This window comes from Rhinolophus ferrumequinum, chromosome 10 (genome assembly GCF_004115265.2).
Source record: "Rhinolophus ferrumequinum isolate MPI-CBG mRhiFer1 chromosome 10, mRhiFer1_v1.p, whole genome shotgun sequence".
Classification (NCBI taxonomy): domain Eukaryota; kingdom Metazoa; phylum Chordata; class Mammalia; order Chiroptera; family Rhinolophidae; genus Rhinolophus; species Rhinolophus ferrumequinum.
The window spans coordinates 37,867,193-37,893,360 of NC_046293.1; the positions used below are offsets into that span (position 1 = coordinate 37,867,193).

The following is a 26,168-nucleotide window of genomic DNA, read 5'->3' on the forward strand; positions in this document are numbered from 1 at the left end:
AATGGACCCGCCCCCACCTCTCGCGCAAGTCAGCGAGACGCCGCAAATAAATTTCTAGGCTCTGCCCTCCACGGTGACGCCAGGAAGGAAGTCTCGCGAGGTTGAAGAGCTGTGGGAACGCTGGTCCGAGGGAGTCATCGGAGGTGTTTTACCCCGGCTAGTGATGGGGCTGAGCTCTCCTGATCCCCCAGCCTTCCCCCGACTGCCTCCGGCGGGTTCCGCGTCTGCTCGCTGAAGAAACGTAACAGGAGAGAGGAGTCTCTTTGGGTGCATAGGTCCCCGTTGGCAGAGGCTTTGAGTCCTAATCGCCACAGCTGACGGCTGCGAGGAATTGAGACCAGAGTAAGTGGAATAAATCCAGGGACAAGAAGAAGGCGTTGGGAGCCGGAAGCTTCCTTCCCCTGGGCCACTCTGGTGCTTTGCACCTCCTGCTGCCCGGCCCTAGTCGTTTCCCCGCGCCGATTATCCGAGCGATATTTCCACTCCCCGGCTTCAGCTCTGAGCTCGTCTTTCCGGAACTGAGGTGGGGAGTGTTTACTGAAAACCCTTAGCCCTAACCCTGCGGACACACCCTCCATATCTGGTTTTTTCTTGCCTAACCGACCTGGCAGCTCACCTTTGAGGGGAGGGAAGAGGGACTCTTCGATTTTCAGTTTGCCTCTTTGCAGTCTCTGTCATGGATAACTACTCCCTCTTTTGTTGAAACTGCCCTCCAAGAAATACTCCTCTTTTCCTGGTTTTCTTCCTGCCTTTCTTCTGTATCCAGTTTTTGATAATGGACCAGTATCCATCCTGCTGTCCTAACTAGAAACCTTCGTCCTTGTTTTTGCATTTCCACTTGCACTGCACTGTGGTGTTTCTTCTTTCACCAGAATCGCTGCAGTTGCCCTCTCCTAAGTTTCCCCACCATCATCCTTCCCATACAGTTATCATTCTGAAATTAAAATCTGTTTATATCACGCCTTTCCTTAATTTTTTTCGATAACCATATTGCTGACCGAATTATTTCCTAATGGTTAAGCATTATCATTCAGGACCTTTCACTATCTATCACAGTCGATTTTACCTCTTTAGCCTCATCTTGCTTCTCCAGATACCTTACTGTCCAACCAACACGACCAGGCTGTTTCCCCAAACATATTATGCACTTTCACAGCTCTGTGCCCTTGCACGTGCTGTACTATCTGTCTAGAATGCTTACTCGCCTTTAAAAATTTTTTTTATCACCTATAACAACCCAATCCTTAGATCATTGTTACCCTGACTCCCCCAAGATGACATTGATAAAAACCACTGGGCTAACAAAGCGCTTGAAACAGTTCTGGGTCATTTATTAGGTTGTATTATTTGTTCATGTATCTGTCTCTTGTGCCAGTTTGAACTTGAGTCTGTCTTATTCATACTTGTAATAAAAGGTAGTCCAATGTTTGGCACATACCAGGCGTTATTTACGTATACATGTGTGTCAATATTTATAATGTAATAATAGTTCAAAAGATTCACCATAGGAGTCATTAGTTCCCTTAAAATCACAGAATTTTTAGAGCCAGAAGGAACCATGTATATTAGCTAAATGACCACTGACCTGTGTTAAATATGAATAACCCTGTACCCCTCACACACAAGTAATTGTACTTTTAGTATTTGTTTATTGGGATTATGCATGATGGCAAAAAACAGCCTATGTTTTTAAATGATTTTTGTATTTTATTATACTAGTATGTGTCTATATTTGATAAACAGTGGCATGTATGTGTGAGAGAAATATTTTAGACTACAGACCATGCTTGGTGTATGTACATCCATGCAACTCCTCCAATGACTCCTTGGCCTATAGGTTAGAAATAACTGGTTTAGATTAGGTTAGTTCCTTCTTGCATTATCATATCTGTTTGAACATATGTGTCTATGCAACTTATATTTAGCTACAATTCTAAGGTAACATGTAATTTTTAAAAATTCTCCTGTGTCCTTACTTTCAAATTCTGTTCTTTCCACTTTTAAAAATTAATCATAAAGCTTCAGACGTGTTCATTCCATCATGTTCAACAACTGAAAATATTCTGTGCTTTCAAATACAGTGATATGTCTGTATAAGGTGCTTATTTTATATGTAATTTACATGCATTCTTTTTTGATCTCTTTCAATTATGTTTATAAGAAAGCCATACTATGCCTTTTTATTTTTCTGTTTCTGTACATGTCTCTTGTTAATGTTATCTACTAATTAATATTAGACATACCTACCTGAACAACCCAATAAAAAATTTTAACTAGATTAACATTTGTAGACACTTAAGTGGCATATCATTAGTCACACTATTTCTATAAGTCAAGCTATAGGACAGTGGATTGGTGGATAAAAGAAAAAGAAGACTTAAATTTCTTCAAAATTTCCTTAACCAAAATCTAAAACTAAACAGCTGTCAGTTGCTGTCATGAGTGGGCGGTGGTTTCTTTTTTATCTGCAGTGGAATGTTCTGAACCCTCTGCCAGGAGTCTGACTAAATGTCTTTGGGTGGTAAAGTGGGCGAGTATGTAGCTAATGCAGGGTGGAAAAACCTGCTTTAGAAAAATTTCACCTGTAATTTGGGACTACTTATAGAAGATAATGTAAGTGCACTGTGACTAGTTAAGATAAGCACTATAAAAATAGGCAATAAATTGAGATTTTTTTTTTTTTTTTTTTTTTTTTTTTTACTGGAGTCTATTTTTTAAAATTTAAAACTTGCTAGAGAGTTTGGAGAACAGTCTTTCTCCCACTCCACTTACTGGCTGAAAAGAGGGGGAAAGAACAATATTTTTCAAAAAAGGTGGTAAAATATTATAAAATATTGTAAACTTTTCTGTGGTTTCACATACAGGAAATGAACATGCAGATTCTTAGAAACTGTGTCATTGTTTTTCTGAAGTGCCAATAAAATTATACTTTGAATTACCTGATGTTTATAATTCATTTCTCTGAATAGCTATATTTTTATAGTTACAAAACAAATTTTAAATATAGTTTATTTTGATGGTAATATTTCATTATGCAATCTATAAAATGGTTTTATAAAGTGGATGTTAACTGTAATTTCAAAAAGCCTATCAGTAAACATTCATTGGTGTTATAATTAACTATAATGCCCCATTAAAATGGATACTAGACTTTTATTAGTTATAAGGAAATACATTTGAAATTTTGTTACTTTTTTCATCTTCATTTACACTCCCATTTATTTTCTATTGCTAGTTTGAAATGCAGTTTTTATAATATTTTGGAAGCCCCACTGGTGAAGTACAATCAGGGAATTTGCTGTGTTTTTCCAGCCAGGATGACCAAGATGCTTTTTACTCCTATATAGGTAAAAGCAAACAGGGCCCTGGGGATTCATCTTTGCTTCTGAGTAGAATACTAGATGGGATCAGAAATTCTATTCCTGGTACTGGCTTGGTTCTTTCCTTGCTGTATGGTGCTGTCATTCAGCTCCTTTCTTTTGGAATTCCTGAGTCTCTATTTCCTCATTGATCCAATGGGAATAACTCTTGTCCTTTTGACCAAAAGACAATATAAGTTTATAGTCCTCAGGTTCAGAAAGCTACCAACAGTTTGAATTAATTAAAATGATTACCTAGCAGTTTGATTTTACTCTCGATTGCTCTAGAGGTACATTTGTATTGAATACAGCAATTTTAAAGAAGAAAAAGATGGCTTGCCATATCAGTAAGACTTTATTTCACAACTGTTTAACAGTTCAGGCAACATGGTATTGATACAGAGATTGATAGATAAATAGACTCAGAGATAGAATAGAGAGCTCAGAAATGTACCCATAACATTTATTGAAAAAAATATAACAGCTGTGGCATTAATATTTAGTGGGAGTGTTCTAACCACAAACAAGAAACGATAATTACGTGACATGATAGAGGCACTAATTAGCACTACATTGGCAATGATATTACAGTATATAAATGTATCAGGTCGTGTTGTACACCTTAAACTTAATGTTATATGTCAATATATTTCAATTTAAAAAATTCAGTGGGGGAAGAATGTACTATCCAATAAATGAAACTGAGGCCCCCATAAGAAAAATAAAATATAGGTAGATGCCTTCCTTGTACCATACATGCAAATAAACACCACGTGAATTAAAGACAAAGGCAAACCTTGAGTGACAAGGAGTGATTTTTTTTTTCAGTTTTAAAAGTAACATAAAATAGTCATTTTATGAATTACAGTTCTACTTATTTTAACATATATACAGGGTTATGTAACCACCACAGGGGATCAGGATGCAGAACTATCCATCATCCCAGAATACTCTGTAGTGCCACCCAACCCCCCTCACCCCCACTTCCAGCCACTGGTCTCTTACCCATCACAATAGTTTCGTCCTTTGGGCAGCCCAGGTAAATGGAAACAGTATATAACCCTTTGAGACTATCTTCTTTCACTCAGCATAATGCAGTTGAGAGTCATCTAAGTTGTTGCCTGTATCAGTACTTTGTTCTATATTATTGCTGAGTAGTATTCCATCCGATGGATTATATGTAGTACAGGTTGTTTATCCATTCATTTCTCTACAGTAAATACCCAGAAGTGGTATTGCTGCGTTATGTGGTAGCTTTGTTTAACTTTGTGAGAAATTGCCAAACCATTTTCTAAAACAGCCGTATCATTTTGCATACATTTAGCATTGTATGAGAGTTCCAGTTGTTCCATGGCAGTATGTTTTATTTTAGCCGTTTTAATAGGGCTGTAGTGGATCTCATCATGGTTTTGGTTACACTTCTTTAATAGCTAATGATGGTGAATATATTTTCATATGCTTATTTGCCATCCATATATTTTTTTGGTCAAGTGTTAAAATCTTTTGTGTGTTTGAAAAATTGGATCATTTTCTTACTGTTAATTCTGAGAATTTCATATGTATTCTAGATAAAACGTCCTTTGTCAGATATGTAATTTGTAAATATCTTTCTCCCAGTCTGTATGTTTTATGGCTGTCTTAACAGTGTCTTTCCCAGAGCACAAGTTTCTAATTTTGATGAAATCTGGTTTATTAAAAATCTCTTTTATGAGTCGAGCTTTTGGTATCATGTCTAAAAACTCTTTGCCTAACCCCAGTTCACAAAGATTTTTTCCGCTTTTCATTTTACATTTAGAGCTATAATCCATTTTGAGTTAATTGAAATTTGTGTAAAGTGTAAGAATTATGTCAGGGTTAATATTTTGGCATATAGATGTCCAGTCTTCCAACACCGTTTGTTGAAGAGACTATCTCCCTTGACTTGCCTTTGCATCTTTTTCAAAAATCAATTGGCCATGTTTCTGTGAGCTTATTTCTGAACTCCATTTTGTTCTGTCTGACTACCTCTGCCAATACCGTGCTATCTTTTTTTTTCTTAATTTATTGGGGTGAGACCGTGCTATCTTGATTGCTGTAACTTTATAATAAGTCTTAAAATTTGGTAGTGTGATTACTCCAACTTTGTCTTCAAAATTCTTTTGGGTATTCTAGTTTCTTTGCATTTCCATAGAAATTTTAGAATTAGCTTGTCGATTTCTACAAAAAATCCTAATGTGATTATGACTGAAAGTTGTGTTAAATTTGTAGATCAGTTGTGAAACTGACATACCTACTATGTTGAGTCTTCCAATCAGTAAACACGGTATATCTCTCCATTTTTTAGGCACTCTTTGGTTTCTTTCATCAGCATTTCGTAGTTATCAGTGTACATATCCTGCATGTGTTTTGTTAGATGTATGCCTCAAATTTACATTTTTTTTGAACTATTGTAAATACATTTTTTTTTAAATTTTGGTTTCCAATTCATTGCTAATATGTAGAAAAACTATTGATTTTTTTGTGTAATGATCTTGTATCCTGCCTGTGATATTGCTAAAGTCACATTTTAGGAACAGGAGTTCTTTTTTTGGATTTTCTACATAAACAGCATATTGCTGTGAATAGGAATAGTGATTGGGACCATCTTTGTTCCTGATTTTTAGAAAGAAAACATTGTCTTTCACCATTAACTATGGTGTTTGCTATAGTTTTTTGGACATGTCCTTTCTCAATTTGAGGAAATCCCCTTCTGTTTCTAGTTTGCAGAGAATTTTTGTTATGAGAGGACGTTGTGTTTTTTCAGATGCGTCAATTGGTATCATCAAATGGGTTTTGTTTTTGTTTTGTTTTTTATGGTTAATTACATTGATTATTGAAACAGCCTTGAATTCTGGGATAAACCCTACTTGGTCATGGTATATTATTCTTTTTGTATGTTGCTGAATTTGAGTTGCTGATATTCCCCTGAGGATTTTTGCATTTATGTTCATGAGGGATGTTGGCCTGTGGTTTCTCTCTTTGGGGTGTGTCTGGTTTTGGTAGCAGAGTAATGCTGGAATCTTCTTATGAGTTTGGAAGTGTTCTATTTTCTCAAAGAGGTTGTGTAACATTGTTATTATTCTTTATATGTTTGATAAAAGTTGCCATTGAAACCAAATTGAGACTTTTTGCATATTTTTAACTACAAATTCAATTTCTTTAATAGTTATAGGACTATTATAGGATAGGACTTTAATAGTTACAACTATAATAACTATGTCCAATAGTTATAGGACTATTAATCATTATCTATTTACTCTTGTGTGACTTCATGTAGTTTGTGAGTTTGATTTCATCTAAATTACCCAATGCACGTGTATGAAATTTGTTATTGTATTCACTTAACACTTTTAATGAATTAGGAGTCTGCAGAGATATCTCTTCTTTCATTCCTGACATTGGTAATTTGTATCTTTTTTTTTTTTAATGGATCATGTTTGCTGGAGATTTATCTACTTTATTTGCTTTTTCAAAGAACTAGCTTTTAGTTTGATTGGTTTTTCTCTGTCGCTGTCCTGTTTTCAGTTCATTGATTTCTGCTCTTATTTCCTCCTTTCTATTTACTTTGTTTATTTTGCTCTACTTTTCCTGATTTCTTAAGGTTGAGGCTTAGATAATTGATTTGAGATCTTTCTAATTGTCTAATAAGTTAATGCTATAAACTTCTTTCAAAGTACTGCTTTACATGCATGCCAAAGTTTTGATATCTTGTGTTTTTATGTTTACTTAGATCATATATTCTCCACTTTTCAAAAAGACTTCTTTTTTGATTTGCGGATTATTTATAAGTAATGTTTGGAGATTTTCCTATCTCTTTTTTAATTTTAGTTTAATTCCATTATGGTCAATTCCATTTAGTTTAATTCCATTATGATTGCAGTTCTTTTAAATTCGTTCAGGTTTGTTTTGTGATTCAGGATATGATCTATCCTAATGAATGTCCCGCATGCACATAAAAATAATGTGTATTCTGCTGTTATTGATTGTAGCATGTTATAAATACCAATTTAGTCCACTTATTTGATGGTGTTTATTCATTTCTTCTGTATTCCTGCTGATTTTATGTGTACAAGTTTTATTATTTACCGAGAAAGAAGTGTTGACGTTTTCAGAAGTAAGTGTTGATATGTCTATTTATCCTTTCAGTTCTTTCTGTTTTTGTTCCATGTTTTCAGAAACTCTATTTAGGTACATATACATTTAGGATTCTACTGTCTTCTTAGTGAATTGGCCTGTTTATCATTATATAATGCCTGTCCCTGGCGATTTTCTTTTCTTTAAAGTCTAGTTCATCTAAATATTCACATAGCCACTCCAGCTCTTTTTGGTAAAATCATATAATACCTTTATTGAGATATAATTCATTTATCGTACACCATTATTAGCTGTAATTCACATACCATTTAAATGGGTAAACACCCATTTAAAGCATACAATTTGATGGGTTTTGCATATTCACAGAGTTGTACAACCCATCACCACAATCAGTTTTAGAATATTTTCATCACTCCAGAAAGAAATCCTGTGCCCATGAACAGTCAATCACTATTCCCCCTATTCCCCCTCAATATCCCCCTTTTCCCCTATGCTAGACAACCACTAGTCTACTTTCTGTCTCTGTGGATTTGCCTCTTCTGGCCAGCATATAAGTGGGATCATAAAATGTGTGGGGTTTTTGTGACTGGCTTCTTTCACTTAGCATAATTTTTTCAATTTTCTTCCATGTTGTAGCATGTACCAGTACATTACTTTCTTTTTTTTTTGCAAAAAAATTATACACACACACACACACACACACGTATATGTATATATATATATGTATTACTTTTTGGACATAACACATTTATTCATTCATCAGTTGATAGATATTTGGGTTAGTTCTACCTTTTGGCAGTTATTAATATTGCTATGAACATTCATGTACAGTTTTTGGCATGGACAGACACGTTTACATTTTTGGTGTATACCTAAGAGTAGAATTGCTGGATCATATGTTTAACCATTGAGGAACTTGCAGACTGTTTTCCAAAGTGACTGCACATAAACTTTCCATCTAGCAGATTATGAAAGTTCTAAATTCTTTGTATCCTAGCCAACACTTATTATTTGTCTTTTTTATTATAGCCATTCTAATAGCTGTGAGGTATCTCGTGGTTTTGATTTGCATTTCCCTGATAGCTAATCATGTTGAGCATCTTTTTGTGTGCTTACTTGATTGGTGTTTATATAGTGTATAATATCTTTTCATCCTTTTACTTTTAACCTACCTGTATCATGTTTGAAGTGAGTTTCGTATAGACAACATATAGTTGGATCCTGTTTTTTAGATTAATCCTGGTAATCTATCTTTTAATTAGTGTGTTTAGAATATTTATATTTAGTGTGATTATTAATATGTTTGTATTTAGGTCCACCATCTTATCATTTGTTTTCTGTTTGTTCCTTCAGTATTTTGTTCCTTTGTTTCCCTTTTTGCCTTTTCTTGGGTTATTGAACATTTTTAATTCCTTTTTAATTCATCTAGTGTAGTTTTGACTATTGTCTCTGTACAGTTTCTTTAGGTGTTTTCTAGTAATTACTATATATACATATAACTTTTTTACAGTCTACTTAGAATTGACATTTTATCATTTTCAAATGAAATGTTGAAATTCTATCACTATATAGGCCCATTTACCCTCCCACCTTTATGTTATAGTTATATTACATATTACATCTACATAAATTGAAAATTCCATCAGACAAAAGTTACAGTTCTTGTTTTCAAACAGCAGACATTTTAATGCAAAGAGAATAGTTTGTTATATTTGCCTAGCTATTTACAATTTCTGTTACTCTTTATTTCAAATGGTCAAATTTTCCTTCTGATAATCATTTTGCTTCTTCTCTGAAGAATTTCTTCTAGAACAGATCTACTAGAAATGAATTTTTTTTCATCATCTGAGAATGATTCCTACGTCACCTTCATATATGAAGGATATTTTCGCTGGATATAGAATTCTAGCTGACAGTTTTTTTCTTTCAGCACTTTAAGTGTTCCATTATCTACTTTCCTTTCAAGATTTTTGTCTCTTTGTTTAGTTTTCAAAAATTTGATTATGATGTGTCTGAGCTTGGACCTTCTTGGATTTATCCTTTTTGGGGGTTTGCTGAGGACTTGGAATGATGAAAACAGGAAGATTACCGAGAAAGAGGCAAAGTGTTGTATAATTTAAATTCATAACTGTTCCAGTTAAATATGTTTCCGTATTACTTGATTGATAAGGTAGAATGTCCTTGGTAGGAGACAAACTATAATAGTATTATAACTATTATGAGTATTATGGCTTTTTAACCGGGGACTTTTTCAACCTATCCATAATACAAATGCACTAGTATATTTAAGAATGTTACATGTTCCTAAACAATAGAGAGATGTAGCCCTATAAAATCCACTGGACGATGTTCAGAAAACCTTTTAAGAATGATTTTAGTCCTTGCTTCACCTTGACAATATTTCCAGATTAATTTATTTATAAATAAGGCATGCACTGGGACACATCCTTTGCTATCCAAGAAATTTTCCCATCAGTGTTTAATATTTTGGCCCGTTTTTTTCCGTACTATATGAGATGATTCTTGGAGTTTCTTCTGTCAATTAGAGGTTTTATCTGTTGCTATCGGGTAACCATTCTGATAGTGGCACCTCTTATCTCATGGATTTTACAACTTGATCATCCTGTGTTTCTTTTTGGAATTTGTCAGGCCAGATTTTGTGTATCTATAGATGGTGGAATCTCTGAATTTCTCTATGGATTTGTTATGACTTTATTGTTGTTTTATATGAGGCCCTGGCATAAGGACTTTTAATCAAAGCCAATTGTTTATAAAGTACTTTAAAATAGTTACATGGTATCTATAGTATAATATACTAGTACAAGCTTTGAAGATGCTTTGACTATTTTAATTGAGGCCTGTGATTGCTCTGAGGCAAGGAGGCTAAGTCTTAGCTACTGAATTAAGGCATGGGATTAAATAGGCAGTGAGTCTTTGGTGCCGTGTTGTCGAGTTAATATCCCCAGAACACAGCATAACCTTTTTATATTTCAAAAGGAAAAATTTATGATTATTTAGGAAGACTCCATTTAGATTCAGGACTCTGCTCCAATTAATAATCTATGCCAGTGAATTCTTTTGCCCAGAGAATTCTGGGAGAGTAGCCTTTTTTTCTTTTTCTGGCAACTTACAGAATTTTTATTAATACACAGTACTGCTATTCTCATGTCTAGATCACCTATCATATGATCATCTGTAGGAGCTTTAGTGCATTTGATTTGGAAACAGATCCTATTAAATTTGTAGATGTTATGTTACAGAGCATAAAGAAGTATTCTTCTGATAGTGGGTCCAATATCATTTACAGATTGAGACCTGGCGTTGTTAGAGATTCCTAGTTCTTAAATTGTTCTGTTAAACCAAGATAAACTGTCTCTCTCTCAAGTCTTTTACAATTTTCTCTAGACTTCCAATTTTTTTTTATCGTTTGCTTTTACCATCTGTTATTTTTACTTTGAGACAAATGTTTTATGTTTTTAAGGTTTTTTTTAACTTATTACAAGTCAATTCATCCCCCCGCCTTTTTTTTTTTCCTTTACAGACAACTTTAAAATTTAGCTCTGAAGCATCTTGTGTTCTCTTATAGTGGGATTAATTGTAGACATAGTGACATCCATATAAATAAGAAAGCTCAGCTGTTGGGTATAACCAAGAATACTGTTTGAATGTTTTCTGAAGTCTATTTTTTCATCTGTATTTAGTTTACAGTTTTGAATCTTTGTTAAATATAACCTTAAATGAAAGCCTACTGAAACTGCCTGATATGTTGTATTTTCTTTTTTTTTTTTAACTTTACACACTTGGATTATTTAAATATTCTCTTTTCTAGTTTGCGGCATTTTTCTGTATCTGAAAAGCTAATAATTAATTGAACTGTTTGGTACAGAGCTGTAGTACAGTGCAGTAGTATCTAACAAAGTCCTGTGTTCTATAGCAAATTTCTGTTTTTCTAAAATTGATGAAAATCCTTAATTATAGCCATTAACTTGGATCCATACCAGCGTTTTAATTTAACTTCTATAGACCTGGCTCCTGGCCTAGTAATTCTACAGTGTGGCTTTTTTTTAATTTTTTTTTTTTTTTTTGAGAAAACTCTGAAGGAAAGATGGCTCATATAGAAGGTAAAGTAAAACTTTAGAAAGAAAAACATTCAAGGATGGTAAGTTTCAGAAGATTAACGTTTTTGCGAGACATTGTTTTAAAATTAAAATTTTGGTTTGAGATCTCAGCATACCAATTGAAGAACCTAACTTGACTATTTTGTGTTTGTCTCCTAAATTTTTTAGTTCCTCTTAAACATTATTTATTGATTTTAACACATCAAAAGTTTCTCATAGAACAACTAATCCTAAAATTTATGTGGAACCACAAACAACCCCAAATAGCCAAAGAAATCTTGAGAAAGAACAAAGTGGAAGGTATCATGCTTCTTGATATCAAACTATACTACAAAGCTACAATAATAAAAACAGGATGGTATTAGCATAAAAGCAAGTATACAGAACAATGGAATAAAACAGAAAGCCCAGAAATAAATCCTCACTTATATGGTTAGTTAATCTACAACAAAGGAGGCAAGGATATACAATGGAGTAAAGATAGTCTTTTTGGTGTTGGGAAAGCTGGACCACTTTCTTACACCATATACAAAAATAAACTGAAAATGGATGAAAGACTTAAATGGAAGATCTGAAATCATAAAACTCCTAAAAGAAAGCATAGGTGGTAAACTCTTTGATATCACTCTTAGCAATATCTTTTTGGGTAAGGGCAACAAAAGAAAAAAATAAACAAATGGGACTACATCAAACCAAAAAGTTTTTGCACAATGAAGGATACCATCAACAAAACAAGAAGACAACCTGTTGAATGGGAGAAGATATTCGCAAATGATACATCTGATAAGGGGTTAATATTCAAAATATACAAGGAACTCGTACAACTTAACCAAAAAAACAAACAATCCAATTAACAAAAGGACAGAGGACCTGAATAGATATTTCTCAAAAGAAAACATACAGATGGTCAACAGACATGTGAAAAGATGCTCAACATCACTAGTCATCAGGGAAATGCAAATTAAAACCACGAGATATCACTTCACACCCATCAGAATGGCTATCATCAATAAATCAATAAATGCTGGCGAGGATGACGAGAATAGGGAACACTCAGACACTGTTGTTGGGATTGTAAATTGGTGCAGCTATAAAGGAAAACATAAGGAGTTTCCTCAAAAATTAAAAATATAGTGTCCATATTATTCCAGCAGTTCCACTTCTGGGTATTTATGCAAAGAAAACAAAACACTAATTCAAAAAAATTATGCACCCATATGTTCATTGCATAATTGTGTGTGTGTGTGTGTGTGTGTGTGTAAATACACACACGTATACACACTGGAATATTCAGAAATAAAAATGAATGATATCTTACCATTTGCAACAACATGGATTACACCAAGAGGGTACGCTAAGTGAAATAAGTCAGACAGAGAAAGACAAATACTGTATGATTTTGCTTACATATGAAATCTAAAAAACAACAAAACAGAAACACCCATAGATATAGAGAACAAGCTGATGGTTGCCAAAGGGGAGGGGGTGGGACATGGGAATATTAAAAAAAATTTTCCCGGGGCCGGCCCGGTGGCTCAGGCGGTTAGAGCTCCATGCTCCTAACTCCGAAGGCTGCTGGTTGGATTCCCACATGGGCCAGTGGGCTCTTAACCACAAGGTTGCCAGTTCAATTCCTCGACTCCCGCAAGGGATGGTGGGCTCCGCCCCCTGCAACTAAGATTGAACATGGCACCTTGAACTGAGCTGCCTCCCAGATGGCTCAGTTGGTTGGAGCCAGTCCTCTCAACCACAAGGTTGCCGGTTTCGACTCCCACAAGGGATGGTGGGCTGCGCCCCCTGCAACTAGCAGCAACAGCAACTGGACCTGGAGCTGAGCTACGCCCTCCACAACTAAGACTGAAAGGACAACAACTTGAAGCTGAATGGCACCCTCCACAACTAAGATTGAAACGACAACTTGACTTGGAAAAAAGTCCTGGAAGTACACACAGTTTTCCAATAATGGCCAGTGTTCAAAGTCAAAACTTTATTTTTCTTCAACCATTTACTAAGAAAAGTGCAAGAGTTAGAATTATAATGCAACTTCATATAAGAAGCAGAAGTTCCTTCAATAATTTGACATAGCATGACATAGAGGCCACTTCGGCTAGTCAATAGTGTGTGTTTGTGAACTTTGTCTCAAGTCACCTGACCAAGCAGAGGCTAAAGATCTTATAGTCAGAGACTGACAATCATTGCCTATAGAATACAGACTAATAAATGTCAAGATACAGAGTACCCTCATGACGAGCACAGTTTCTATACAATATAAAATGTGTTCATTTGATGTGTACTTTTTTCCCACTATAAATTCAGGGTATGTTAAATACATTCAAATACGTCTGCAAATTGTTTATATGTGTTCTAATTTTTTCGAATACTATAAATTCACTTTCAAGCTTGTGGCATCTTAAGCAAAACACAGGGGTTCTTAGGTGTTTTTTTCTTCCCAATGAACAATCCTATAACAAATGTAGTTTCAGAAGCATATCTGTGTTAGCATGAAACTAAAATAAGATGATATGCTGGCTTTGTTTTGAGTCTTGATTTTAATTTTAATTGTAGGTATTGCTGTAGAAATGAGTTGCACAATTGAGAAGGCACTCGCTGATGCTAAAGCTCTTGTTGAAAGACTGAGAGATCATGATGATGCAGCAGAATCTCTGATTGAGCAAACCACAGCTCTCAACAAGCGAGTAGAAGCCATGAAGCAGGTTTGGTTTCTTTCTTGTTGATTCCATTTTTTTTAAAAGCAGTCATTGGCATTTATGTATTGATGAATCATAAAATTCTGCTTGATTAGTAGTTAGGTATGATTTTAATGTTCTCTAAAATTGAAAAGTACCTAACTTGTGTATTTCCGTTTTACTTTAGATTAGAATTTTGTCATGTTCAGGTGATATATATGTATGTGATATATACATATAGATATATACTGGGAGTTCCAAAAAAATGCATAAAACTGGACACTTACGTCAACGTTGCTCAAGCAGTAGTTCGCCATAATGAGAAGTGTCTGGACGCTGATGGTAACCACTTTGAGCACCTCTTGTAATTGCAGAAGTCAAATGTGACTTGTATTCCTCTTTTGTTATTGGTACATATTGAGTATTATAATTCCTTTCTTAAAATCTGTGTACATTTTTTTGGCACCCTCAGTATACATTGTGAGGTGATTACCACAGTATAGTTAGTGAACACCTCCCTCACCTCACGTAGTTTATCTTTTGCGTTCGTGTGGTTAGAACATTTAAGATCTACTCTCTTAGCACCTTTCTAGTATATAGTACAGTATTGTGAACTATAGTCACAATGCTGTACATTAGATCCCCAGAACTTATTTATCTTATTGGCTCATTTTATAATTGGGTTATTTTTCTTATTATTGAGTTGTTTTGTGAGAGTTCTTTATATATTCTGAACACTAAACCCTTATCGGATAGATGTCTCAGATAGATATTTTCAAATATTTTCTTCCCACATGTTCTTTTTTTAATATTTTCAAATATAGTATCAGGAAGAAATTCAAGAACTTAATGAAGTTGCAAGACATCGGCCACGGTCCACATTAGTTATGGGAATCCAGCAAGAAAACAGACAGATCAGAGAATTGCAACAAGAGAACAAAGGCAAGATATATTATCACTACGTAGAGCAAATCAAAAGAGAACTTGAATCTGCAATTGTACCACCAACTTGGAAGCAATTAATATTTTCAAAAATGAGAAAACCGTCAACTAAATTTACTTTTTGACATTAGCTTCATTCCAAGTCCATATGTCTAAATCATATTTATTGCTCTGTATCCTGTCCTACATTTGAATGTCTACCTTGCTTGGAATCATCTTAGATTCTCATCGTAAATATCCAGTTTGTGCCACTGTTGTTACCTATGAAATAACTCATTTTCATTCTCTGCAGTCCCACTGCTTTAGTCCCAGCTTAGGTGTTCATAGTGTCTTGCCTGAACTGTCCTAATTGGTCTTCCTGATTCCATTCTCTTTTCCCCTTTTAACACAGGCATTTCATTGATTTTTCAAAAATACATCTGATCATATATTATTTTGCCTAAGAACCTTCATAGTACAGCAGGTCCTCAAATAACGTCATTTTTTTCAATGTTGTTTCATTATAATATTGATGATATGCCATTGGAACTTAACTCTTGTTTATATCAATTAACCTATGGTAAAATTGATTTCGTTATAGGTCATTTTGCTTAAAGTTGCAGAACCTATCAGTAATGTTAAGTGAGGATTTACTGTACACTTATGTCTTTATCCAGTGGCCTTCAAAGTCAATTCCAATCCTTCTTTTCTGTCATCTTTTTCCCATACCTCTCTTCCCATGAAAACTCTGCTCTTGCCATCCTGAACTAGTTCCTGAACACACCAATCCAATTATATGCCTCCCTGCTTAGAATGCCCTTTCCTTTATTTTTCAACTTAAGGAATGCAAGTTCATCTCAATGTATACCCTGTGAAGTTTTCACCAATTTCTCCCCACAGACTTCTCATATATATCTCAAGTAGAGACCCATTCTGCACTTACCACATTATATTATAATTATTTATGTATTTGTTTTCTCCACTAGACTCTGAGCTCTATGGCCTTTTGGTATTCCTCAGATATAGCGTCATCTGATACATCTGAATTGTTGTTCAATGAATGTTTTACTGAAATGATTCTCAAATACTGCGTTTAAAATGGTCGTTTAAAAAAACTAATAAAGGACTCTATTTGCTATCCCTTATGTCTATATGGCTAGATTACTATCCATCATGTTTTCTTTTTAAAATACCCTCTTTATAAGTTCTTTTTTGATAAATGTAATATAGAAGAGAATCTTTTGTACATCTTTAATTCAAGTTTGAATTATATACTCTTATTCTTGATAGAATTACGTACATCCCTGGAAGAACATCAGTCTGCCTTGGAACTTATAATGAGCAAGTATCGCGAGCAAATGTTTAGATTGCTAATGGCTAGCAAAAAAGATGATCCGGGAATAATAATGAAATTAAAAGAGCAGCACTCCAAGGTAATCCATTCTATAAATATAATTTGAAGTGGAAAAGAAGGACAATTGGTTAACTTGTGTTCAGATTTTTTTTTAATCAAAGGTATCTAACATGATATTGAAAACTTCATCTTCTTGACATTTTCTGCTTTTCCCTATCTTTTTCATTTCTTGTTTTGTATCATGTTGTTTGATTTCCTCTTCTAACTCCCATTGTTCCTAGCAGCTTTAATATACTGGGGGTGCCAAAAAAATGTATACATATGACTTGTATTCATCTTCTGTTATCGGAATATATTGAGTATTACAATTTTAATACAGTTTTTTCTTAAAACGTGTATACATTTTTTGGCACCCTCTGTATGTTAGAAAATAAACTCCAGTTGATAAATAAAGGTAAGTCTATTCAATTCAAAGTTATTTTTATAAGGTTATGTGATTTTTAAGAAATATTTCTTCTAACAGATTCATGTATTGGCACGTGTTGCAAAAACAAAAATTTAAATGCTGAAAACTTTTTTAAAAATCTGAAAGCAGCAAAAGGTAGATTTGTGTTTCTTAAAACTATTTTCAAAATGAGGCTAATTCATCCAGATTATAAATAATACTGATTATAATGGGAGAACCATGGGTCAGGGAGAGTAAAAGAACCAATATATTAAAAATTGGCTCCTCTCCCCTTAAATCACATATCAGAAGCATCATTTTTAGAGACAGAACTGAACTGGTTTAGAAATTAGTGTTTTCCCTTCTATTCCTCTTACGTGTTGTCATCCCTGTATCTGTTCCCTTTGTATGTGTCCCAGTGTTTGCTAACGACTGCTATAAAGAAGTAGAATAATCCTTTACCATTCATCTTTTATTTTAAATTGAATTTTAACTGCTGGTGTGAGATAAAAATGTTAAAATAGATTGTGATTACTAGGTATTGATTACTAGATAGTGATCTGTATTGGATAATAATGAGCTAACTATTATTAGTTATAACTAATATTGCTTAAGAAATATCGATTGCTTTTAAGACATATTTTCATCTTTCTCAATCATTGAAACACATTTTAGATTCTTTAAAATATTTCTTCCATGTTGGTTCTTGTAGGTATTTTTAAATTAATTATTAATTCTATTAAGATTAAATACCTAGTAAATAGATCTTTATGTGACAACTTCATATATTAAGGTAGTAAAAGATACCTCTTGTGTCAAATAGTAAAATAATAAATTAATAAATAAGAGTTTAATGTTAGCTAATTATGTTATTCATCTCCTAACCAAAAGGAAAACCTTGGCTATTTAAGTGGCAATCTTTTTAATATAAAATGTATCTATTGTTAAATGAGATTATTATAAAAACATTTCAATTTAAATGTGTAACTTTTTTCTTAAGGTACAAAATGAATTGACTTAAAATTATTGGTAAAAATAAATGTAATCTTGAAAAATTCCAAAAATCTTTATGTTTAATAACCTGAGAAATAAATTTAAGATTTAGAGAGAAGAATACTCTGACAAAAGTGCTTAGAATAAGATACTGCAGCTTGTTAGTCCCATCTGGTAGTAGCTATGACAGAAGCAAATGTTTTCTAAAATGCATTAGATTTTACCATTCACCAGAGCTGTTTTATTAATTAGCAAAGTTAAGCATTTCTTAAGATAGCTGTAAACCATCTTTATTCATTATGTAATTTGAATTCATCATCGTAAGTGCTGATCCTTGCCCTCCATAAAATGTCTATTCAGTTATTTGTCATTAATTCTAACTAATATGTATTAATGTTTGTGATTTTTATTTTTCCCAAAAAGGAGAGACTTTGACTCAATTAAACATTTATTAACACTTGCACTGACTTAGTTATTATTAATAATAAGATAAATGAATGAATACATTAGCTTACAGTATAATGGGAGATAACAGATACAAACATAACTATAAGGTAGGATGTGATGAATCCTAAAATAGAGATATGAATTATTATTACTGGAATACTAGAGGAAGTAAGATTAGAGGATAAAGAGAATCTGGGAAGATGTCAAGGAAAGGAAGAAATCCATCTAAATCCAGCCTTGAATTAATTATCAGGAGGTGGTGTCAACAAGCAGAAGTGGGTGAGCAGAGAAAGTTGTGTGATAAAGGTGCAGAAATACGAGATTCTAAAACATGTTTAAGTACTCTGATATGCCTAAACACAAAAATAATTTTAGAACACATTTAGGGGTAACAAACAGTTATACATAACAGCATTTTGTAGTAAGAGACCTTTTTGAGAGTCCAGAAATAGAGAATTTTGCTCTCTCCTGAAAGTTTTTGGGCACACATGTAAACATCAAAACATTTGAGACGTACTCATTTTCATCCAAATACTCATTTTTACATTAGTTTTGAACAGATGCCTTTTTGGAAATCTTAAAAAAGCAAACATTTCAAACAGTTGGCTAACACGCATGAACTAACACTCATTCAGTTTTTAAATTACGGATAATATCCGTATTAACATTATAATGACTCTATACTACAGATTGACATGGTACATCGTAACAACTCCGAAGGATTCTTCCTTGATGCATCTCGACACATCCTTGAAGCACCTCAACACGGACTGGAGAGAAGGCACTTGGAAGCAAATCAGAATGTACACTAAATCAAACAGTCAACTTTTGGGGTGTGGGTGGAAGGGGGTGTCCATTTAAAAAGTTCTTTTACATTGAATTTTCCTGCCAGATTAAATCAGCAAATAAATGAAATTACTTTTTGAAATGCTGTGCTTTTGATAGCCATGCAAAAATATTTAGCGTAGAAACTGTAAATGTCATTAATTCTCTGTGTATTGTACCACACACTTCTTGTTGGATAGTGGCAGGCTTTAAAGGTTGTTCAGGCTAGCTTTTCATTTTGGTGCTCTTATTATCTGTTGCTGCAAAATTTTAGTAAGCTTTAAACAGTTACTCTCTGGACATCAAAGATGTTTTCTTGGCAGTAATTTTAATCTTATTTCATAAAAGGTTTGTTCAATCAAACTATTAAATGAACTATTTTAATTCAGATTTTTGATAGTTTGTAGTCCTTTAGTTTGAGTTTACAATAAAATTAAAATGCCTTTGTCCAGGTCAAGTATAGTAGGACACTCTCCGTTGTGTCTTAAATGTCTTTCTTTTTAAACTTGTGGCAGGTCTTTCTTGAGCAAAGTTGAAATAAACCTAAACAAATGTTACAAATGAAAGGCATTTTATTATAGTATAGTTCAAGGATTATATTGCTGACACTTCTTGCCTTTAAGACCATTTTGAAAGCACAGGTCTTGGCCTCGTGTGCCCAGTAAAAGATCTGTGATACTTCCCCAAAGATTTTATTGTAAAAAGTGAACCACCCATGAACTGGACCTATAAAAATACTGTTACATTTGAAGAATTTTTTTTCTCATGATGTTTTTATTAGAATAGACTGTCCTAAAAAAGAAAAAAATTAGTAGTATCTTAGTTTCTTCCATTTCAAAGGCAAAGAATTATTTGCTTCCTGTGTAGTCTTTTCACCTGGGTCGGTGCCATAGGATGCCAAATCATAAACTGAGAAAACTGTTGGAATTCAAAATTTTTACTCATTACCCTTATTCAATTTGTTGTCGCACTTAACTGTACTTAACTTCCTTTTAAACATTATGCTTCCTTGACATTAGGAGGCATTTTAATAATTTTTTTAACTATTGCAGAATATGACAGATGTTTGTCTTGATATCACTCTTGCTACCATAATGTAATCCAGTGCTGTCCAATAGAACTTTCTAAAATGATAGAAATGTTTTTTATCTATGCTGTTCAATATGGAAGCTACCAGCCACATGTAGCTATTGAGTACTTGGGAGTGTCAGTAGTGCAACTGAGGAACTGAATTGTTAATGTTTTTAAATGTAGTAGTTGACTTTAATTAATTTAAATTTAAATAGCATTATATTGGGCAGTGTCAATTAATCCTTCATTCTGCCTTCTTCCTGAATATTAGCATTGTATAGGTTTCCCCATTAAAATAATGTAAGGGTTTTATATTTTTTGGATAAGAAGATATTAAATGTGTGTTTTCTAAAGATATTTCTATTTGCCCTCCATCTTATTTCTTCCATAGTTTACTAATTTTGTAGGGTTTTTGGGGTCCTGTTCAAATCCTTTTTACAAATAGAGAATATACAGCTATCTAAGAGAGTTTGGGAAATTACTAACTTTATTTGGGGAGTTATTGACTTTTATATTTAATTTTTTGTCCTTAATATAATAAAATAACCCTCCATTGCCTGTGAACAATGGTCTGTAGAAGTTGTTCATTTAAAAAATATTCTCAAGTTTCTGTTGATTTTTAAACCTTGTGTATATCTCTTTCACTTGACTGTAAGCTCCTTGAAATCAGGGCACATGTCTTAACAGGATTCATATTCCTATTTCCAGTGTCTGGCCGTTGTAGGTGTGCAAAAAAGAAAGAATGAGATTGGAAGAACTTTGTTACTTGTGTGCAAAAAAAAAAGTATTTTATACTGAAATTATATTTGAACAGTTTGTGCAAAGAAAGGCATTTAATATTTTAATACTTAAAAGCAGAACTGTTTATTTTACTCAATATTTATTATCTATTATGTACTGAATACGAATGAAACAAGATACAGTTCCTCCTCTCAACGGGGATTATAATCTAGAACAGGTTTTAAGACATGGGGTAATACAGAAAAGATTTATAAATTTCTGGGGGAAAGAGATTGAATGTGTCAGCAATTTTTATCTTTCCCATTACTTTGATCAATAGTATATGTACGTGCAAAAAGAGAAAAAGTTGCTGATTATTTGCGGTAAGAGGAACATGAAATATGAGTGCTCTTGCTAGTGGGCTTAGTTACATTGTGCTGCTTATCCTTAATTTTCATTCTAACCGAAATCTGGTATCATTCATGGTCATTCATAGTCAGTCAGCTTTCTTGTAACTACCTGTTTGATATATTACAGTTATGTTAAATGCAACATAAGACTGTTACATTCATATTAAGTGGCAATGCAAATTTTATAAAAAGGAGAGGATCCAAAAATAAAAATAATAAAGTGTTTCACTCATTTGCAACTCCCATCTCTTTTATTTAGGAACTACAAGCTCATGTTGACCAGATAACTGAAATGGCAGCAGTAATGAGGAAAGCCATTGAAATTGATGAGCAGCAGGGTTGCAAGGAACAGGAAAGAATATTTCAACTTGAAGTAAGTTTTAAATTGCAAATGTAGGTGAAAATTGCCCATGTAAAGATTTATGCCAGAAAATATATCCCATTTTGAAATATGTGTATATATGCTTTTCTGGGAAACTGGTAATGTTCTTAACCTGGATACTGGATACTGGTTATATGTGTATATAATGGAAGACCATTTATGTACTAATAGAAGAGTCTAGGATCAGTAGTAACTTATACCAGTATTTGAGAAAATTTGATCCTGTGTTGCTTCGGTCATTCGGCGAAATACTTCTTCAGTTTAGCAATGTTTAAAATGTCTTCATTCTATTAGAGATCAAAGTGATGCAGGGAAATTTTTTTAAATCCACAAATAATATTTTTGGGGGCACTTGTATTTTTGTGAGGAATATAAAGGCTTTTGTCTCCTCTGTACTTTATTTTGTGGTAGTGATAGCACAAGTCATTGTTGAATAATCCACATCAGTAGAATAGACCTTTATACTTTAAAAGCTTCATTTTGAAATTATGGTGGAGAAATTGGTTATAGAGGGCCAAAAATTATTTCTGTCTCTAAATATACAGTGTTCTCTCATTCTTTACAACAGGGGTAAGCAAACTTTTTCAGTAAAGGGCCCGGCAGTAAATCTTTTAGGCTTTGCAAACCAGTCTCTGTTGCAACTACTCAACCCTGCCATTATAATACAAAAGCAGTGTAATACAAAAATATACACACGCAAAAAGATTGTGCTTACGTTTGTTCCAGTAAAACTTAATTTACAATAATGAGTCTCAAGCCAGGCTGCCTGTAGTTTGCTGATCCCTGGTTTATACCACTGAAACTTAGAAAGTAAGACCAAAGACAAAGTGGTAGAGACTAAATTATAAAAGTTTTTTGAAACATCTGCAAATTTCTTACAGTAACTAATCTAGTAAAAAAATTAAAAAGGCAAAGTTGTCTATGCTAGATTTGGTCACTTACTTTCCTTCTTGAAAAATGTTGCCATCTACTCAGCCAGCCCCTCTGCTCTCCAATTCCAGTGAGGGAAGCAAACCAGATGGCTTGTCCCGCTTTCCATGCTATCATCGAAAGTAATAAAAGTACTAAAAATACGAGGTCCTAGTCCCAGAGTATTATTCACAAACTTTGTAAGTTTATATAGACATAAATCTAGATGTTCTTTTCTTCCATCTATACTGTGATTGTAAAATAAGGCAATTTCTGAGGTTCCGTCTACAATTACAGCTGCATAAATGAGAAGGCTTTGCAGTGCTGGAAGACACTGTACACGATTCTGACCTCTTTAAAAAAGTGTTTTCTGGATTCAGGTTGTCAACTTCAACTGCACATATCGTTTAGCACATTTCTGCCCATTACAGAACTTGCTTATTTGTCATGTTGGCTTTTCTTATGGTCATACTCTTGTTGCTGCTACCTTGGTGACTGCATCTTTATTTTTGTTTGCCTTCTTATAGCAAGAAAACAAAGGCTTGAGAGAGATCCTTCAAATAACTCGAGAATCGTTTTTGAACCTTAGAAAAGACAATGTGTCGGAGAGTACGTCTTTGTCAGCATTTGTGACCAATAGTGACCTGAGTCTGAGGAAGAGCTGAGGAGCTTCTTTACAAGGCTCTAAACAACGACTGGGACCGACCTACTCAAGTGAATGAATTCACAGAAAAATCAATCTCAAGCTCCCCTTTCTTTTCTCTATGTACAGTGCTCTGGCCATGATATTTTTAAGAGATAGCAACAATGCAGTTCATGGTGATAGACTTTATTTCCAAATATAATTGCAAAGTAGAAACTAAGCCTTTTGTTAGTTGGTGAACAAACTGAAGATTTTCACAATGACTGCTGAACATATCAAGATCTTTCAGTAGTGCTGTTGGCTTTCTGGATGTTACTTAGATAAACATGAATACTCCCAATAAATGTTTGGGAATGCACAAAATTATCCCAATTTTAAATATAAATTTTGCCACAATATGGTGCACGTAAGATCATCATACTGAATTTCATCCTCCCTGTTTGGTGTCAGAGTTAACAAATAGCTTATGTACCTACTGTTGAGACTTCAGCTTTAATGATTGCCTCTCTAACTTCCATTAATTTAAATTTTTGTCAAAATTCAGTTTCAAAGGCTGTAGAAATGTTTTATATGCACCATAAACAAAAGAGGTAATTTAATTTTAGCTAATTTACCATAATTAATACTCAGCTAACAATTGTCTATAACTTGCTAAGTATATGAAATATCATTTCAGGAATGAAAGAGAAGGAATACTACTTTCTAAGAAAGAACTTATAAAAGACATATTTAGTAGGTTAAACTACTCCTTTGAAAAAATAAGTTTTGGTTCTAAATCAGTTAACGAAGGTGAGATTTTTCTCTTCTCTGGTTGATCTTTAAGGATATTATATATTTCATTTAGCTAACAGAGTTGAACTGCTTGGTTATTTTAAAGTAAATTGGGAACTTCTCTGCCTCATAAAACCCCCCTTTTTTTTTAAAGTAATTACTTTTAACAGATACAGAAAAAGTAAATTAAAATTTTCCTGGATCTACTCTTAAGCACCATCCATCTGGTCCTTATAGCCTCTAAGATTGTTCTGCTAACCTTTCAGTCAAAAGGGGTAAAAATGTCTATGGAGTTAGAAGAATTTTTTTTTTTAAATATATATCCAGTATATAAATTTTTAAGGCCACCAGAAATAGAAATGTGCTTTAACATCAATTGAAACCTAAATTTTCTTATTTTGTGATTATAGATCAAAAGGATAACATTATCAGATGATTAAATATACTCATTTATATTAAATACATATTAAAATTAGCACAATAGAAAATTTACTTTTGAGTATATAATTCATTGAATATTTATGTGGCAATTTTTATGTGTAATTTCATATATTGGTAAAATTCAAGACTACTTTTCAGTATTTTTCTATCTTCATTTTGGGGTAAGTGGGGTTAATGGGGCTGATTGAATAGAAAAGGGCTTTTGACCCAAACATGAATTTTCTTTTTTTTCTCATTCAGAGGCCTTAATAGTTTATAAATAGATGGCAGTTTTTATTTTTTAACTTTTCTATTGCTTTTGGGGAAAGTATCCCTTAATTTGATGGCACATTCATTCACATACTTTTTATCCCAAATTAGAATTGAAGAAAAGAAGCTACACTGTTGAGATTAAGTCTGAGGTAGTTAATTGAGGCAGCTCTATTATAAAACATACTTGGTAAATAACTATTTTCGTAAACGAATAAGGTGAGTTAATTTATTCTCAGTCTTCTTACTTGGATATAATTTTAAGATCTTGGGTTTATAGACATTTACTCTATTATATAGCAACAAGTTTTTCCATCCCATACTTTTTTTTTAAGCAGAACTTTAAATTTATGTCTGAAGGTATGTAGGAGCCTATTTTATCAATAAAGATGAATAATAAAAATTGGTATGCTCCCAAGTTAATTTTAAAACAATGCTCACCTAATTTATACTTAAATTTATTTTTAGGGCTTTTTATCTCTTACAGCAAAACTAATACTTAGCAACAACTTCTATCTGTATTTTTTAAGAATTGGCCAGCAATTTATTGCTGATCCTGCAAACCTTTATATCATGTGTACACCCCCAAAAGGTGTATCCAGGTCCTAACCTGCTTTAGCTATAAATATGACCATATTTGCAAATTAGAGTCTTGCGGATTTAAGGATCTCCAGATAAGATCATCCTGGATTTAGAATGGACCCTAAATCCAATGACTGCCCTTGTGAGAGAGAAGATTTGAAACACAGAGGGAGACAGAAGGAGAAAGCCATATGAAGACAAATGCGGAGAGTTAGGCAAGTCAGTGAACCCTAAGGATTGTGAGGTGCCACCAGAAGAGAAGAGAGGAGAGAGAAGCATGGAATTAATTCTCCCTCCACGCCTCCAGAATGGACCGACCCTGACTGATTTCAGACTTCTGGCCTTGATTTTCAGAACTGTGAGAGAATCACTTTGTTAAGCTATCCAGCCTGTGATCATTGACAGCAGCCTAGGAAATGACTATGCCTATTAATTAATCATCTATGCACTATTTTTTACCTTATATAGGGAATGCAATTCTAAAAAACTAATTATATACAACCTCACAGATAAAATGTTTTCTGCTCAAATTGATATTCTTTAATATCAAGGTAACCTATGAAATTTTTATTTCTAAATTGCCCCGATGATGAACGGAATGTCATAAATCCAGAACTTAATTGTTGGTGGCCACCATCTGTTTTGACTGCCATAAAATAATTTCTAATCAAAATTTGGAGGCACATTTTCTTTTTACCTCAGAGCTCCCAGATACAGGCATCCATGTT

At 33.6% G+C, this 26,168-nt stretch overlaps 2 protein-coding genes across 3 annotated transcripts in view; one reads left to right on the forward strand and one right to left on the reverse strand.

Moving 5' to 3' along the window:
- Window positions 1-134, reverse strand: part of INTS13 (integrator complex subunit 13) — a 31,172-nt gene extending 31,038 nt beyond the window's left edge. Inside the window, exon 1 of the mRNA XM_033117221.1 lies at window positions 18-134. The gene's annotated coding sequence lies outside the window, so the exon portion shown is untranslated. The remainder of the gene's footprint in view (window positions 1-17) is intronic.
- FGFR1OP2 (FGFR1 oncogene partner 2) lies at window positions 63-24,315 on the forward strand. Of its 2 annotated transcripts, XM_033117227.1 has the most exons (7): window positions 63-342; window positions 14,156-14,304; window positions 15,102-15,219; window positions 16,489-16,631; window positions 19,127-19,240; window positions 21,723-21,836; window positions 23,282-24,315. In XM_033117227.1, exons 2-7 carry the CDS (start codon window positions 14,170-14,172, stop codon window positions 23,417-23,419), a joined length of 762 nt encoding a protein of 253 aa, XP_032973118.1. In that variant the 5' UTR covers window positions 63-342; window positions 14,156-14,169; the 3' UTR covers window positions 23,420-24,315. The 2 variants fall into 2 exon arrangements, with proteins under 2 accessions (XP_032973118.1, XP_032973120.1); XM_033117229.1 differs by lacking the exon at window positions 19,127-19,240 and having other exon boundaries at window positions 117-342.
- The last annotated feature ends 1,853 nt before the right edge of the window (window positions 24,316-26,168 follow it).

What these genes read in the sequence shown, in the direction of transcription:
- FGFR1OP2 (XM_033117227.1), top strand. Translation starts at nt 14,170, where the DNA reads ATGAGTTGCACAATTGAGAAGGCACTCGCTGATGCTAAAGCTCTTGTT. An exon ending in GAGTAGAAGCCATGAAGCAG is followed by an intron (nt 14,305 to 15,101) that starts GTTTGGTTTCTT and finishes TTTCAAATATAG; the next exon opens with TATCAGGAAGAAATTCAAGA. An exon ending in AAAGAATATTTCAACTTGAA is followed by an intron (nt 21,837 to 23,281) that starts GTAAGTTTTAAA and finishes GCCTTCTTATAG; the next exon opens with CAAGAAAACAAAGGCTTGAG.